The sequence below is a fragment of the Myxocyprinus asiaticus genome, chromosome 29 (assembly GCF_019703515.2).
Source record: "Myxocyprinus asiaticus isolate MX2 ecotype Aquarium Trade chromosome 29, UBuf_Myxa_2, whole genome shotgun sequence".
NCBI lineage: Eukaryota > Metazoa > Chordata > Actinopteri > Cypriniformes > Catostomidae > Myxocyprinus > Myxocyprinus asiaticus.
The window spans coordinates 6711090-6728358 of NC_059372.1; the positions used below are offsets into that span (position 1 = coordinate 6711090).

The 17269-nt window shown below is 41.8% G+C and overlaps 1 protein-coding gene across 1 annotated transcript; it reads left to right on the forward strand.

The window, feature by feature from the left end:
- The first annotated feature begins 2251 nt into the window (after positions 1-2251).
- LOC127419638 (uncharacterized) lies at positions 2252-15176 on the forward strand. Its single transcript, XM_051661200.1, has 4 exons — positions 2252-2417; positions 6698-7060; positions 7714-7805; positions 12784-15176. The coding sequence occupies exons 1-4, from the start codon at positions 2345-2347 to the stop codon at positions 12868-12870; spliced, it is 615 nt and encodes a 204-aa protein (XP_051517160.1). The 5' UTR covers positions 2252-2344; the 3' UTR covers positions 12871-15176.
- The last annotated feature ends 2093 nt before the right edge of the window (positions 15177-17269 follow it).

Genomic DNA, 17269 nt, shown 5'->3' on the forward strand with positions numbered 1-17269 from the left:
ACGCAGAACAGTCATTGTGCTACTCCTAACTATGTTCAAATACCTCTCCAGCACTCTTAAACAGTTTAGGAGCTGAGACCAAATCTTAACACTTATGAACCTTTATGAATCACACTTATTCTTAAGTCTAGGAATAAGAGAAAAATTACATCATTCTCAGAATTTTGACACACTTAAGACTACAATTTTACTTTAAGTGGCTTTATACATACAGCCCCAGATCACAGTTGCACTTTCAAACGTGATTAAAACCATTGCTTTTATGTAACAGTATTGGAAAAAGGAATCGTATTTAGTTAGAACATAAACCAAAAAAACCCTGAAAATATAATTTTACAAGTTTAGTATCTAAAACTCACGGCTGTGTCTAGGTAACCCCAAGGCAGCCTAAGTCTTGCGAGAGTCTCATTCACTGTTACTAAGGATAGGTTTAGGGTTAGATTTAGTGGTTGGGTTAAGGGTAGGGTTAGGTTTAGGGGTAGGTATAGGGTTTCTGTAGGACTCTAAATAAACAAAAACAGTGAACATTCAATGCGGCTCTCGCGAGACTTTAGGTAACTGGGGGCCAAACGCCTCGCCTTGAAAGTAGACGAGTAGGTGGCTGCAGTCAGGGGAAGACTGAAATAAGATCTGTCAAGTCGAACAGTTTTTACTTCTCATAGTGGATCAGAGACCTTTGAGATCTGTGGCAGGGAGGAGGGCGGGGCCGGGTCGTGATGCTTCACACCTGGCCCCTAATCAGGCTAATCAAGCCCTTGAGAGGGATAAAGGCGACTGGAGGCGGCAGTTCGAAAGAGCTACAGGCAGCTGCCCTGTATGTGTTTATGTTTGTGTGTTTTTGTTTAATTAAATATTACTTATTTAATCTTTGTCCGGTTCTCGCCTCCTCCTTTCCATTTTACCCTGTTACACTGGTGCCGAAATCCGGGAAGTAGGAGTGATGCACCGTGGTAGAGTCCTCGCCACTACCATCCACCCCAATGGAGCAGCCGCGGCCATCCGTCAGGGGACGGAGGAGCCAGGCCGCCTGAGAGCAGGGAGGGGCTCCTGGCCGACCGCCTGGAGCGGGAGAACCACTGCCAGGGGCGAAGGGAGACCCCCTACCATCCACCAGGGGCTGGAGGACTGCCTCCGATCCACCCAGGGAGGTACAGCTGTTGTCCACTAGAGGGTGGAGGAGTATCGGAGAACCGGCAAGTACGTTTTTTTTTTCTTTCTCTCCCACTGTCGCTCGGTGTTGGCCTTTCCCTCTTGTTTTTTTGTTGTTGTTGTTATTGTTGGTTTTTCCCTCCCCTTGTCACCCTCCCAGGTCTGAAGAGGTGGGGATGACCTGCCGGCAAAAATATAGGTGTTTAAGTTAATAGAATCAAATGAGTTAAGAGATATAGAGTGCTTCTTGTGACAATGCAACATACCTATTTTTATGACTTTTTGGGCATCCATGCAGAATAATGAGGGAGGTAGAATCCAGGCAGAGGTGTAAAAAATTTTCCTGCCGAGATAATACCCCCTGAATAATAAATGTTTAAGTCAATATAACAAGATATGTTATGGGACATACAGTGCTGCTTGTGTCAGTGCACCGTAGCTATTTTTATTACTTTTTGGGCATCCATGCAGAATAATGAGGGAGGTAGAATCCATGTAGAGGTGTAAAAATTGTCCTGCATAGATAGTACCTCCCTGAATATTATAAGTGTTTAAGTCAATAAAATCAAATGTGTTATGGGACATACAGTGCTGCTTGTGTCAATGTATACCTATTTTTATGACTTTTTGGGCATCCATGCAGAATAATGAGGGAGGCGGGGCTTCATGTTTGTTTTCCAATTCTGCATGTTTAATGTTCTCCTGCAATGACCCTGCCCATGTAATACCCCCTTGAATATTAAGACTATATATATATATATATATTTTTTTTTTTTTCTTTTGTAAAGCATGTGACACCTTAGTGTAAAATCTACCAGTAGGCAACATAGTGATTTAACGTTCAAATAGCAGACAAAAAGATCTAGAATCGACTTGATACACGAGTTGTGTAGAAACACAGATAACTGTTTCCATAACGAGGTAGGGAAATGACGTTTGAAAGCCATTGAATTAAATTTCAGAGTCTGTGCTGTCATCTACTGGCAAATGTATAACTTGTCATCCTAACAGAACTTTCGGATGGGTTGTGTGAAGACGAAATTCCCACTTTTTTTTACTGCCATCTAGGGAAACACGGCGGTACTGTGCACGTGCACGCGAAAGGGGGTAGGCTTCAGCCGGACCGGAATTAGGCACAAGAACATATAACACTTAACATTTATCGCTACATCAGGTCATAATACGAGCAAGAATAATGAAGACTGTCAACGTGGTATTGAAGATCACGAGGCTGCTATTCTCTACTTTAATTTGTACGTGTTTTCCAGGTAAGCCATGTGCTGAAAAGTTAAACCAGACATTATTTCTCTCTTAAAGGGATTTTTGACAGCGGATCTGCTTTCCTCATAAAGACATACATTTACAGTGCACATATGTTTATTAGTTTATTATTAATATCGCAAACACAGAGGACGATCCTCAAGTTCTCTTTAGCCTCCTAAAAGGGGAATCAGAGGAACTAATCGCACCGTTAACCTGCCATCGTCCGATATGTGAACACGAGCAGTAAACAGACGGAAAACAGGATTTATAATGTTACTGTATTTGGTAATGATACTTCAGCAATAATGTATTTGTAATGTACAGTAGTGTGATTCATGAAATGCGTAGTGTAGCTTCCATTATGACGTCATAGACGAGTAAGGAAAGGAGAATGGAATTCGATTTAAGCATTCCATTCAGTCGCAAAGATTGATGTTTAGGAATGTAGCCTACTGTAAAATTAAGGTATACATTTGTTTCCTCAGAGCTAATGCAGTAAGTTAGAGACTGTTGCGAGAAAAAAAGGTATATAATACGACAGCCATGTGAGAAACAAGTTTTTCTGGTTTGCAAAGCACCAGCGTTAAATGATCGTCGCGAGGTTAAGATAGTTTTTTTATATTCCAGACACATTCAGAGACAAACAGGCGATAACTCTTAAACAGATTAGCAAATACTTTCCAAAATAGTATTACTGTAAAACGTGGAAAGCTAGTCATATTCCACAAGCTTGTTTTCATTATTTTCACTCGATATTAGAGAGGAGGGAAAATCTTTCCGAGACCTGCCACCGCCGCAGGCAGCTCTCACTCGACCTGCCACCGCCGCAGGCAGCTCTCACTCGACCTGCCACGGCTCTCACTCGACCTGCCTCGGCTCTCACTCGACCTGCCTCGGCTCTCACTCGACCTGCCTCGGCTCTCACTCGACCTGCCACGGCTCTCACTCTCACTCGACCTGCCACGGCTCTCACTCGACCTGCCACGGCTCTCACTCGACCTGCCTCGGCTCTCACTCGACCTGCCACGGCTCTCACTCGACCTGCCTCGGCTCTCACTCGACCTGCCACGGCTCTCACTCGACCTGCCTCGGCTCTCACTCGACCTGCCTCGGCTCTCACTCGACCTGCCTCGGCTCTCACTCGACCTGCCACGGCTCTCACTCTCACTCGACCTGCCACGGCTCTCACTCGACCTGCCTCGGCTCTCACTCGACCTGCCACGGCTCTCACTCGACCTGCCTCGGCTCTCACTCGACCTGCCTCGGCTCTCACTCGACCTGCCACGGCTCTCACTCGACCTGCCTCGGCTCTCACTCGACCTGCCACGGCTCTCACTCTCACTCGACCTGCCACGGCTCTCACTCGACCTGCCACGGCTCTCACTCGACCTGCCTCGGCTCTCACTCGACCTGCCTCGGCTCTCACTCTCACTCAACCTGCCTTGGCTCTCACTCGACCTGCCACGGCTCTCACTCTCACTCGACCTGCCTCGGCTCTCACTCGACCTGCCACGGCTCTCACTCGACCTGCCTCGGCTCTCACTCGACCTGCCACGGATCTCACTCGACCTGCCACGGCTCTCACTCTCACTCAACCTGCCTTGGCTCTCACTCGACCTGCCTTGGCTCTCACTCTCACTCGACCTGCCTCGGCTCTCACTCGACCTGCCTCGGCTCTCACTCTCACTCGACCTGCCTCGGTTCTCACTCTCACTCGACCTGCCACGGCTCTCACTCTCACTCGACCTGCCTTGGCTCTCACTCTCACTCGACCTGCCTCGGCTCTTCCTCGACCTGCCATGGCTCTCACTCTCACTCGACCTGCCTCGGCTCTCACTCGACCTGACTCGGCTCTCACTCGACCTGCCACGGCTCTCACTCTCACTCGACCTGCCTCGGCTCTCACTCGACCTGCCACGGCTCTCACTCGACCTGCCTCGGCTCTCACTCGACCTGCCACGGATCTCACTCGACCTGCCACGGCTCTCACTCGACCTGCCACGGCTCTCACTCTCACTCTGCCATGGCTCTCGAGCTCTCACTCGACCTGCCTCGGCTCTCACTCGACCTGCCACGGCTCTCACTCGACCTGCCTCGGCTCTCACTCGACCTGCCACGGATCTCACTCGACCTGCCTCAGCTCTCACTCTCACTCGACCTGCCTCGGCTCTCACTCGACCTGCCACGGCTCTCACTCGACCTGCCACGGCTCTCACTCGACCTGCCACGGCTCTCACTCTCACTCAACCTGCCTTGGCTCTCCCTCGACCTGCCTTGGCTCTCACTCTCACTCGACCTGCCACGGCTCTCACTCGACCTGCCTCGGCTCTCACTCGACCTGCCACGTCTCTCACTCGACCTGCCACGGCTCTGGCTCTCACTCAACCTGCCTCGGCTCTCACTCGACCTGCCACGGCTCTCACTCTCACTCAACCTGCCACGGCTCTCACTTGACCTGCCTTGGCTCTCACTCTCACTCGACCTGCCTTGGCTCTCATTCTCACTCGACCTGCCTTGGCTCTCACTCGACCTGCCTCGGCTCTTCCTCGACCTGCCACGGCTCTCACTCTCACTTGACCTGCCTCGGCTCTCACTCGACCTGCCTCGGCTCTCACTCGACCTGCCATGGCTCTCACTTTCACTCGACCTGCCTCGGCTCTTCCTCGACCTGCTACGGCTCTCACTCTCACTCGACCTGCCTCGGCTCTCACTCGACCTGCCTCGGCTCTCACTCGACCTGCCTCGGCTCTCACTCGACCTGCCTCGGCTCTCACTCGACCTGCCTCGGCTCTTACTCGACCTGCCTCGGCTCTTCCTCGACCTGCCACGGCTCTCACTCTCACTCGACCTGCCACGGCTCTCACTCTCACTCGACCTGCCACGGCTCTCACTCTCACTCGATCTGCCTTGGCTCTCACTCGACCTTCCATGGCTCTCACTCTCACTCGACCTGCCTTGGCTCTCCCTCGACCTGCCACGGCTCTCACTCGAGAGTGAGAGGTCGAGTGAGAGCCGTGGCAGGTCGAGTTAGAGCCGTGGCAGGTCGAGTGAGAGCTGCCTGTGGCGGCGGTGATGCACTTTGAATTTTGGGGTGATTTTGCCTTTAATTTTCTCAAAATCTGTACAGTAAAATGACTTGAAAATGGATACAGTAACAGTCAGGGTCACTCTTATCTGTAGTCCATTGAATAAGTCAGCAAACCTCTAAAGGAAAGCTTTTTATTGGCGTTTGAATATGAGGAAATTATCCAAGTGCAAGGATGCACTTAGAATTTTGGGGTAATTTTGCCTTTAATTTACCCCGGGAAGAGCAGTAAGTAAGGGACCTTGGAGAAAGTGCAATTTTCAGTGCACAACTTTCACAACTATTGGTTTTACCCCTACTGGTTTAATAGGGAACTGCATGTCCAAAATTAACCTTCTTTTTGTAATAGCTTTTTTGTTGAAAAACAGAGGCACGAAACCAGCGTCATTTAATAGAATGACCCCCTCAATTCTACACCAATGGATATTACCCGAGCTGAGAGCTTACAGTTTGAATGTGATGACATAAAAACAGCATGTGACTCTTATGAATCATTGTTTTTTTTTTTGTTTTTTTTATGAATCCTTTCAAATGACTCGCTTACTGTCACGTTATAGGTTTAAATCAATCTGATAAGTATTTCACTGAATTACTGGCCGAATCAGAGCGGTGGCCAATTAAAATGGACTCATTAACTGGGCCATGCTTTACATCAGTCATGGCTTTAAAAATAAAGAAACTGTGGTTACTCTAAGCTTTTCTTTATGGTTTACTACCATCTGTTGGTCTTCTAAATAAAATGCACTGACTAAAGTCGCCATGTCCCATCAAAGCTGCTAGTTTCACATTTGGTTTGACAACATGTTATTTAATTTGGAAAAAATTCCTGGTCAGAGCAATTGTGTGATGTGTATTGTCATCAAAGTAAAATAAATGCCATACACAAGGCTCACATGGGCTTAATATATGGATTATGAAGATGAAGAATTAGGAAAAAAATCAGCTGTAATGTATGAGAGTACAGTAGTAATGATCTGAATGTGTAGATTGGTAAGGAAAAGCTCTAGCAGCATTTAAGCACATATGACACTTGGTTTCATATTTTGTTTAGAATGAAATGGCATTCATTGCTTTTTAAGTGTGATCTAATTGCCCAAAAGTGTCCAAATACTTTTTGGGATGACTAAGTCTAGGTATAGGATCTTAACCTGTTTGATTGTCCACTAATCAGAGTCGATGTGAATCTCTTTTCTTTTTCAGTGGTCTTGTTCCATGTCAAGGATGCAAAGCACATTTTGATTGGAGAAATGTTGACTATACAAGTGTTTAAAGCTTCTCTGCTGGGAATAAATGATCAACTGATGATATATTTTCAAGGAAACTCCACCTCAAATGAAGAAGTGTTGTATGCACAATACTTCTGTGATAACGGGAATTGTCAAAACGATTCACCAGCTGTGCATTTCCAGGTGCTTGAAGACTATGTATGTCTAGTCATACCCAATGTCAACATCAGTAACTCAGGCCTGTACTCTGTGGTCCTCAATGGTCATACACATGTCCAGAATTTCACACTTCATGTTTTGGGTCTAACAGATGAAGCACCCAAGATCACTGAGCCAGGTATGCTTAAACTCTGCAGTTCTCTGATGCCACATACTGTCCACGTCACATTTTTTCCTTTAGATTTCACGCTATCCTAAAAGAAGGATAGTTTGGCCCCCCAAAAAAAAGCTTTAAAACTTCAAAACGTAACATGAAAGTATCATTAAAGTAGTCCATATGACTTGCGCACTGTATTCCAAGTCTTCTGTAGTCATAAAATAGCTATGGGTGAGAAGACTGAAATTTAAGTTGTTATTCCCTAAAAATCTTGACATCCAGCCCAGCTTGCCAACATGCGTTTATGAGAAAAGTAGTGATGCCCAATTCATGAATGAATCATTCTTTCAAGCCCAATCTTTTCAAATAATTGGTGATGCGGTTCATGAATCGGACATCGGCACTTTCTCATGAATTCTCAATTAATATGGGATTGGAACGACATGAGGTCACGAATATTATAAAATCATTTTTGTTTTTTGGTGGACTATTCCTTCAATTTATCCTGTAACTTTTGCTTACTTCAAAGTACTATTCAAAAAAGGGGACTTCAAAAATAATGGGCTAGTTTGTTTTGTAAATGTTGTCATTCACAAATAAGATAGAACTGACTGAGGTACATATACGGTTTTAGCTGATATTAAGTAGTTTTCTGTTATTGTCATTAATTACAGAGCTCTGGCACTTATTTTGGTTTCTCCTTGTCACCGCTGTTGTCATCTTTGTGGCCATCATCATTGGTGTCTTCTGCTGGAATCATTGGAAGGCAAGTTTTATCTCAGGGAAATGTAGCAAACTAAATTTTGCAGCAAGATTTTAATTTACATTTATTAGTATGCAGTTGATTTTTTTAAAGACAAAAAACCTTTGTCAGTAATTATCATTTATCAAAATTTTCCTTTTATTATAAAAACGAATTAATCAGTTTATTGTTGGTTTCTAATCCAATCTTAATATGGATTTTGATGGTCTCATGCTCTTGGCAGCCAGTAATTAAAGATGAAGTTGTAATTTCTGCACCACCAAAAGGAATTGCAAAAATAAACATTGTTTTAAAAACAATGTTTATTTTTGCATTTTCCTTTTGATCTCTTTTGATCAAACAAACGAATAGTCTCGCACCATTGGTTGAGTCAATTTTGGGCTGGAAGTGCCGCCCACACAAGGGACCCATTTACAATGATATACTCTCACTGAGCACTTTATTAGGAACACTATGGTCCTAATAAAGTGCCCGACGTGGTCTTCTGCTGTTGTAGTCCATCTGCCTCAGGGTTCGACGTGTTGTGCATTCTGAGATGCTATTCTGCTCACTACAATTGTACAGAGTGGTTATCTGAGTTACCGTAGCCCTTCTGTCAGCTCGAACCAGTCTGTCCATTCTCCGTTGAGCTCTCTAATCAAAAAGATTGTGCGTGAAAATCCCAGGAGATCAGCAGTTATAGAAATACTCAAACCAGCCCATCTGGCACCAACAATCATTACACAATTGAAATAACTGAGATCACAATTTTTCCCCAATCTGATTTACATTTTCATTTCATCATTTAGCAGATGCTTTTATCCAAAGCAACTTACAAATGAAGAAAATAGCAAGCAATTTGTTATACAAAGTTCCAACAACATTTGCAGTGTTGTACTGCCAGATTTTCAAGGTGGCTGGAGTAGTATAGGCACTAGCGCACTTTCTTTTTTCTCAGTAAGTGCAAGATTCAAAAGTACAATTAATGTGAATTGGTTAAGTGCTCACGTATCAGATGTGTTTTCAGTTGGTTCATGAATGTTGAGATGGCATCAGCACATCATGTGATGGTTGAAAGCTCATTCCACCACAGAGGAACAGAGAAAGTGAACGGTCGTGAAATAGACTTTGAGCCTCTTTGTGATGGGGCCACTTGGTGCCACTCGTTCATAGACCGCAGAGAGCGAGTTGGAGCATAGACCTGAAGAAGGAAACTGAAGTAAGTGGGTGCTTACTTCAGGTTGAAATCTGATGGTTGATGTGAACATTAACTGAAGCTCATGATTTAATGCATTGCACTGCTGCCAACAATTGAACATTTTCCTGCCATGAGCAGTGTTGAATAATGTACTTTCCCTCTGAATCTCTCACTAAATCTCACAGTTTAGTTGAGTCCACTGGGGGTTGCTGTGGATGTGTGTCGTCTAGTCGTTGGATGAGAGAATAAGATATCATGGCGTCTGTGCTTTTGAAAGCAAAGCCTAGTGTTTCACTAGCAATGCTTGTAATATTTTGATTCTTATTGAATGCAACTCTATTGCTATTCAGTTCTTGTTGAAGTCATGCAAACTAATGGACAAGGATCTGTTTTTAAGGAGGAAAGAAACTGTAAAGCGGTACGTGAAACTCAGAATCTTATCAGACCAGTATGTTCTTTAAATCTCTGAACACTGGCAGAGTGCATTTTATAAAAAGCCAACTTTTACCACTTGTTTTTCAGAATAATATGTGACATTATAAAAATGTGATGACTTTTACATAGACTCCGAGTTTATATATGTGCATTACCCTAATGCTGTCAAGCATTGGTTTCTATGTTTCTAAGGGTGCTTTCACACTTGGTTCGATTGCTTGAACCGAACCCGAGTTCATTTCCTCCCCCTCCTGCTGCCCATGCTGGTCTGTGTTCACATCATATTATTTGGGTCCGAATCGCGGTCAGATTACATCATCAACATGAGTACAAGTGGCAGCTGTTTACCACTGTAGCTAGGTCACAACTCGAGAAGAATTCACTGTGTTAAGTGAAGTATTAAAGTTTGTCTCTTTGGATTTACCACGAAAACTTGCCATGCACAAAACAACACTTGTGTTTGTCTCCTGCAGATGCATTAAATATGCAATGATGTGATGAATATTAGTGTTTGTCTGCCGTGAGGAGGCGGATGCGTTGCAAGTAGAGCCCGACCGATATGGGATTTTTGAGACCGATACTGATTTTAGAGGGGGGAAATTCACCGATTATGGAGGCCGATATAGTTAATTTATGAGCTGGAATGAAAACAGACCTTTTCTATGTGGATTGTTCACTGATTTTGCACCGATATGACTATGCAAAGATACTCAGAAGGCTGCTTTCTTAAACATTTTTATCAAAGAATATTTGACATTATTATTATTATACATTGTCAACAAATTCTAGAAATGAACACTGAGAAAATAAAGAATAAATTCAAATAAAATAAATAGCTAAATAAACATCAGTACTGTGTGTTTAGTATCAGTCAGTTGCTGACAATTTTAATACTGCCAGTCAATTATTGGCAGGTTGTAAAACAAGAAGCATTTACTCCTGCTGAGACAAGAGAAAAACAGCGGCAGCAGTGTTACACCGTATTCTTCTATACAAGTTCAGGGGAAACTTTCAATGGTGGAAAACCAGACTTTTAAATATTACGTTTTATAAATGCATGACTGGAATTGTTCGGTTGAAGGGGGTACCAAACTGTGAATCCTGAACAAAACAGTTTGGTGAATACATGTTTACTCATTAGCTTCCACTCAGCTGACAAGCAATGAAAGTAGCTACGTGGTTAGCTAGTTAGCTATAAGCTCGTTGTCACGGCGAGTAAAAGATGGACTTAATTTGCTTTCCAGCATTGAGTCTCACCAACTAGGTAACAGCGTAGCGTGAAATCAACACTCAACAGACACAGTCCACCACCTGTCTGCTGTCTGCTGAGCTGCAAAAAGATGCTTTGATGTTTACCTTTCAATCTGCTACATTACTTACTGCACTGACAAACTATAGCTAGCTAACATCAAACAGATATGAGTGACATGGTTGTTAGGGACAGGGTTAACGTTATATTAGTTATATTGAAAAGGGAAAATGATGGGGTCATTGTTTATTAACTTTCCAGTATGTATTTCACAAACTAGTTAGCAACTTACCGCAAAGACACCGCTCAACTCCACCCTGTCTGCAGAGCTACCGTCAGTTCAGAGTCAGCTCTGTAAACAATGGAGTCGGAGCACGCTCTGCTGGACAAATTACGTAATGACACCAATTATAAAGCATTGTTTTCTGCATTATATGTTCATATCTGCGCATATCGATAAACATATACGCCGATACGATATATCGGTGAAAGGCTAATATCGGCTGACCGATATATCGGTCGGACAATAGTTGCAAGAGATGTGAAGAATGTGAGCTGCTCTCTGAAGGTGGTGTATTCGGACACAAGCTGGTAGGAGAAATGCATTATACCATAATAATTGCAATTGCGATCATGAGCCTGCAAAGATGTGAATTATACGTCATCACAAGCAGTTCACTTCTGCAATTTGGTACATTCATATCAGCAGGGAAATATACCAGAGTTCACATGAACCATACCCCAGAACACCTTTTCAAGCAGACCCGGGTGCGGTTCACGGGTGCGCACCCGAGATCGGAAAACAGTGTTAACATTATCCAAACAGACCGAACTTTGACGTCATGTGACCCCGGGTGGGCACCAAAAATGCTAGTGTGAAAGCACCCTAAGCTCTGGGTGAGTGCAAATGTTTTATACTTGATTTTTCTTTTTCTTTTTTTTCATTATTTTTTTTTTTTATTTTGTTCAAAAGAAAAGTATAGTTTAAGTAACCTTATTTTGAAACCATACTTTGTAACCTTTAATATATGTATAAAATATATTTATTAATTATATTAATTATTATTTAATATACTTTTATCTTACATTGTATTTTACAAGTAATCGATTATTTGCTTTTTGTAGGTTAAAATACTCATCCCTAGAAAACTTTACTCACGTATTTTTTTTTTTAATCCCAGTCAAATATTATAGAATACTGAATTATTTTTGTGGGACCCAGTAAAGTTAATTATTATAATATAATTAGGATATAAATAGGATTATATTTGTTTTATGCAATATAAATATATTTCTGTCATATTTATTTCACCTGGAACTTTTATTTTGAAAGTCAGTGAGTGTCAGTGTGTGTGTTTGACAGTTGTTTACAGTGTTCCTCATTACAAATCTGGTGAAGCGCTGTCGTCCCCTTTTCTGTGATCCTGTGTCATGTTTTCAGTTTGTATAATAACTTGTAGCAGTTTCAGATGTTTGTAATCTATGAACCTGCAGAACGTTTCACAATGAGTGCACTAAAAATACTGTTGTAAACCTTGCACAAAGAAAAGTGTGTCACCTGTTCACTCTGAAGCACACACGTATGACCATGTATTCGTTTAATTCATTTGCAGCCTCTTGCTATTTAATAAGCACATATGACCATATAGCAATTTTTATGATATTCTGATTTACTGTGCAGCCCTGAAGGATCGTGAAATCAATCTAATGGTGCACTCTTTATGAGCCACTGGCCAAATTAAATGCTTGTTAAAACCATTGCGATATTCAGGATATTGCTTAATTTTATATCGCCAGCCACATTATCGCGATTATACTGTGAATCTTCAATATATCGCCCAGCCCTAGTCATAAGCATTTCATTTTGTTATCGAACTCACTTATTTTATAGATTTATCTTGTACTGCTCACCATTCTTTCAATTAGTGAAGCTCAACAGAGTTAAAGTCAAGTTTTACATGCTAGATTGATTTACAATATGACATTTGAATTTTTAAAACTACTTGACATGAAATTGAACCCTGAAAATGATCATAAATGTAGCTTTAACATCAGAACTATTACATTCATTTGATTCACATTACACACTGTTTTTTTTCTTTTTTTGTATTGACATGCAGAGGGATTACAATGAAATACAACTGAATGAGCGGCAGGACAACAAGATTAACGAGATGATGGAGAAGCAGCAAGAATGTGTTGTGTAGCCCAAAGACTTGTGTCCGTCCCATTAACTTCCAAAGAACAGAGGCAGAGCTTGGAGGATTCCTTCATCACAAGTGCATTATTACATACAGCATTAATACAGAACCTGGTGTGTTCTCCAACTCTAATGGTTAGAAATGAAAGTGTTTTTGTTATTGGTTACAAGGACCTTCGGTTCATGCCTCAACTTCACCTTTGGTGAAGTTCACACAAAAATGTCTTCTGAAGCCATACCATAGCTTTTGTGAAGTGTTTTTTGCACTAAATTCTTCCCCTTGGCTATAGCATAATGAGCCTTTTTTTGTAGTGTATGATGACAGAATTTTTGTTTTTGGGTAAACTATTCCTTTAGTCAGGATTCTTTTTTTTTTCTTTTACATTTTTATCCCCTTTTCTCCCAATTTGGAATGCCCAGTTCACACTACTTAGTAGGTCCTCATGGTGGCGCGGTTACTCACCTCAACCCGGGTGGCAGCGGACCCGGGTGGCAGTTGCCTCCGCTTCTGAGACTGTCAATCCACGCATCTTATCACGTGGCTCGTTGTGCATGACACCGCGGAGACTCACAGCATGTGGAGGCTCATGCTACTCTTCACGATCCATGCTCAACTTACCACACGCCCCACTGAAAGCGAGAACCCTTAATCGCAACCACGAGGAGGTTACCCCATGTGACTCTACCCTCCCTAGCAACCGGGCCAATTTGGTTGCTTAGGAGACCTGGCTGGAGTCACTCAGCACACCCTAGATTCGAACTCGTGACTCCAGGGCTGGTAGTCAGCATCAACACTCGCTGAACTACCCAGGCCCCCTTTAGTCAGGATTCTTGTTACTTTTATTTGAGAGATTCCCTGAAGTCACATTACATGAACAGTTTTTCACAGTCTATAAAACCTGCCACCTATGGCGCCAAATGGAATTGCAATGGTAATGAGTGTTTTCCTACCGGACCCGTAGTCCCACCCCAAAGTCATGCCACTGGTTAAGTCAGAAGTTGACCTCTCTGGATGCTCAAACAAACAAAGGAATGTCTTGACATGGAGACAGGACCACATGTTACATTCCCCTTTTTTGTCCCTACACTGGAAAAAAAAAACTGGCAGCTGTGGTTTAAATAAGAAGAAACATAACTACTCCCATAAAATATAATGAAATGCAGTGGGTCACGCAGGGAATTCTGGGAATGCCTGATTATTGTTTTTTTTTACCGTAATTTTAACAATAATTTACCATAAAAAGTACATGTACTCTCTTGTTGAACATAATGTACATTGTTACCTAAAATTTTATGGGAAAATCATACTTTATACATCAAAAATATTGATTTTTTTAAGAAATTTTATTTTAAAACTACATGTATTGTTTTTTAAAATATATATACAATTACCGTATATTTTAAGGGACCTACTCTTTTTTACTGTAGCATTTTTACAGTCTTTTACCGTTAAAATTACAGACATTTTTTGCAGTGTAATTTCTGTAGAACTACGGAACCACAAACCTATAAGTTATTACAAGAGAACTTGGTATGGTGCCACGTAATCTCTCTCTCTGTTAACCTATCATTTTGTGTTGTTTTTTGTTTCAGTGTGCACATCTCCACTTTTGCAGATGCACAGCACTTTCATATACTTTTAATTCTTATTTATGACCATTTTTAATTTAAATTGTATTTATGACTGTTTATAAAAGGGTACTTTTAGATCCTCTTATAGCAAGATCTGTAGCCCCTTCTAGACTCCTCCTATTGTTCTAGATTTTCACCTTTTTCCATCACTTATCTCCAACAAACTGGAGGCTTTTGTTCGAACAGAATAATGCACTGCACAGTTTTTGAAACAATTTAATGCTGATGTTTTGAGAACTTTATCTTTTGTCTTCATTTAATGTCTTGTTAGTAGTTTTTGTGTGAGTGTGACATTATGGTTGTGTCATACCAGCACACTGGCTTCACAAGTGTCATTATGCGGCACTGGATTATGATGTTTACAATCTTCAGGTGACATAGTATAATGTAATAAAGAAATATGCACATGTAGATTGATGTACAGTAATTCAGTTTTACTGAAGAAATGTCATGCACAGAGCGTGGTAATACTGGATTATGATTAGAACAATATGTGCCTTATATATATAGTCTTATCATCCATTTCTGAGAAACATACGTGATGGATACAGTGATATCATCTTTTCTAATAGAGGCCAGGGTGCATTCAATGTATGTTTGTGTGATATAAGATGTGAATCTGCATTTTTATGGAGAATGTGACCAAATGTGAATGTGACTTTATGAATTTAATTTATTAAAAGGAATCAATTGTGATTAATTTGTGTTCTTCTTTGTGACTCTCATTTATTATATTTCTGAGTTGCCTGAACTGAATCTTTTCATGCCTATGTGAAAACAGAAGCTAAATGTGCATTTACAAAGAACAAAAGAAAATTGCATCTCTATGCAGAAAATGGAAATCCAATTATATGTTAGGCACAGCTTATGTTTGTTTATATTCTGATTTACTGTGAGTTATAAATATACAAAGAACCAAAATAACTTAAATGTTGAACAATATAAGAGAAAATCTCTGGAAAGATTCATCAGCACCCAGTGAATGCTCTGACCTGAGCAGCGTTCAACCAGGAAAACTGCAGTAACAATTCCCACCAGACCAGACAAAACCAGTCGAACCACAACCTCAATATCACCACAATACTGCAGAAAATCTGAAAGTTACAGTGCTGTGAAAAATAATTTGCCCCTTTCCTGATTTCTTCTATTTTCCATACTAAATTGTTCAAACGAGATATAACACAAAGGCAACCTGAGTAAACACAAAACACCGTTTTCAAATATATATTTTTTTACTGAAGCAAAAAAGTTATACGAACTGCCCCCTTAAATCTTAATAGCTGGTTGTGCCACCTTTAGCAGCAACAACTGCAACCAAACGCTTCCGATAACTGGAGATCAGTCTTTCATAACGCTGTGGTGGAATTTTGGCCCACTCTTCTTTGCAGAACCGCTTTAGTTCAGCCACATTCGGAGGGTTTTCGAACATGAACTGCCCGTTTAAGTTCCTAAATCGGGTTCAAGTCAGGACTTTGACTAGGCCACTCCAAAACTTTAATTTCACTTCTTTTGAGCCATTCAGAGGTGGACTTACTCCTATGCTTTGGATTTTTGTCTTACTGCATAATCCAGTTGTGCTTGAGCTTCATCTCACGGACTGATGACTGGACGTTCTCATTTAGGATTTTCTGGTAGAGAGCAGAATTCATGTTTCCCTCAATTATTGCAAGTTGCCCTGACCCTGAAGCAGCAAAGCATCCCCACATCATCACACTACCACCACCATGCTTGACCATAGGTATGATGTTCTTTTTGTCGAATTCTGTGTTTGATTTACGCCAGATGTAACGGGACCCCTGTCTTCCAAACAGTTCCACTTTCGACTTATCAGTCCACAGAACATTCTCCCAAAAGCTTTGACAATCATCGAGGTGTGTTTTGGCAAAATTCAGACGAGCCTTAATGTTCTTCTGGGTTAGCAGTGGTTTTCACCTCGCCACTCTTCCATGGATGCCGTTTTTGACCGGTGTCTTTCTGATAGTGGAGTCATGAACAGTGAACTTTATTGATGCGAGAGAGGCCTGCAGTTCCTTGGATGTTGTCCTTGGCTTTTCTGTGACTTCCTGGATGAGTCGTCGCTGTGCTCTTGGAGGAATATTGGAAGGTCGGCCACTTCTGGGAAGGTTCACTACTGTGCCGAGTTTTCTCCATTTGGAGATAATGGCTCTCACTGTGGTTCTTTGGAGTCCCAGAGCCTTTGAAATAGCTTTGTAACCCTTCCCAGACTGATGTATTTCAATCACCTTTTTCCACATCATTTCTGGAATTTATTTTTGCCTTGGCATAGTGTGCTACTGGGTGAGACCTTTTAGCCAACTTCATGCTGCTGACAAAGTTCTATTTAGGTGTTGATTTGATTGAACAGGGCTGGCAGTAATCAGGGATGGGTGTGTCTAGTCCAGCTGAACCCCATTATGAATGCAGTTTCGTAGATCTGAGGATTTAGTAACTAAGGGCAAATACTTTTTCGCAGTCAACAGTCTGTGCTGAGCTAAAACAATTGATTGAATTATGACACTTGATTTAGATTCTGTTTTAAACTACCGATGAGATCTTTGATAACTTTTTCATGCATGCTTTCACGCTGTAGCACTAGCAGGTTTGTGATTTGAACGAAAGTGATATACGGAGGGGTAACGGAAGTTAGCCACATTCTTCTGAGGTTAAAGACAGTGAGTGCGTTGCTTGTAAATTACTTGGCTTTGACCAGAAAGCATTTCTTTGTCTCAAAGAGTTTAAACAAATGCAAATATTGATAAACATATGGTATTTTT

What these genes read in the sequence shown, in the direction of transcription:
- LOC127419638 (XM_051661200.1), top strand. Translation starts at nt 2,345, where the DNA reads ATGAAGACTGTCAACGTGGTATTGAAGATCACGAGGCTGCTATTCTCT. An exon ending in AATTTGTACGTGTTTTCCAG is followed by an intron (nt 2,418 to 6,697) that starts GTAAGCCATGTG and finishes TTTCTTTTTCAG; the next exon opens with TGGTCTTGTTCCATGTCAAG. An exon ending in ACCCAAGATCACTGAGCCAG is followed by an intron (nt 7,061 to 7,713) that starts GTATGCTTAAAC and finishes CATTAATTACAG; the next exon opens with AGCTCTGGCACTTATTTTGG.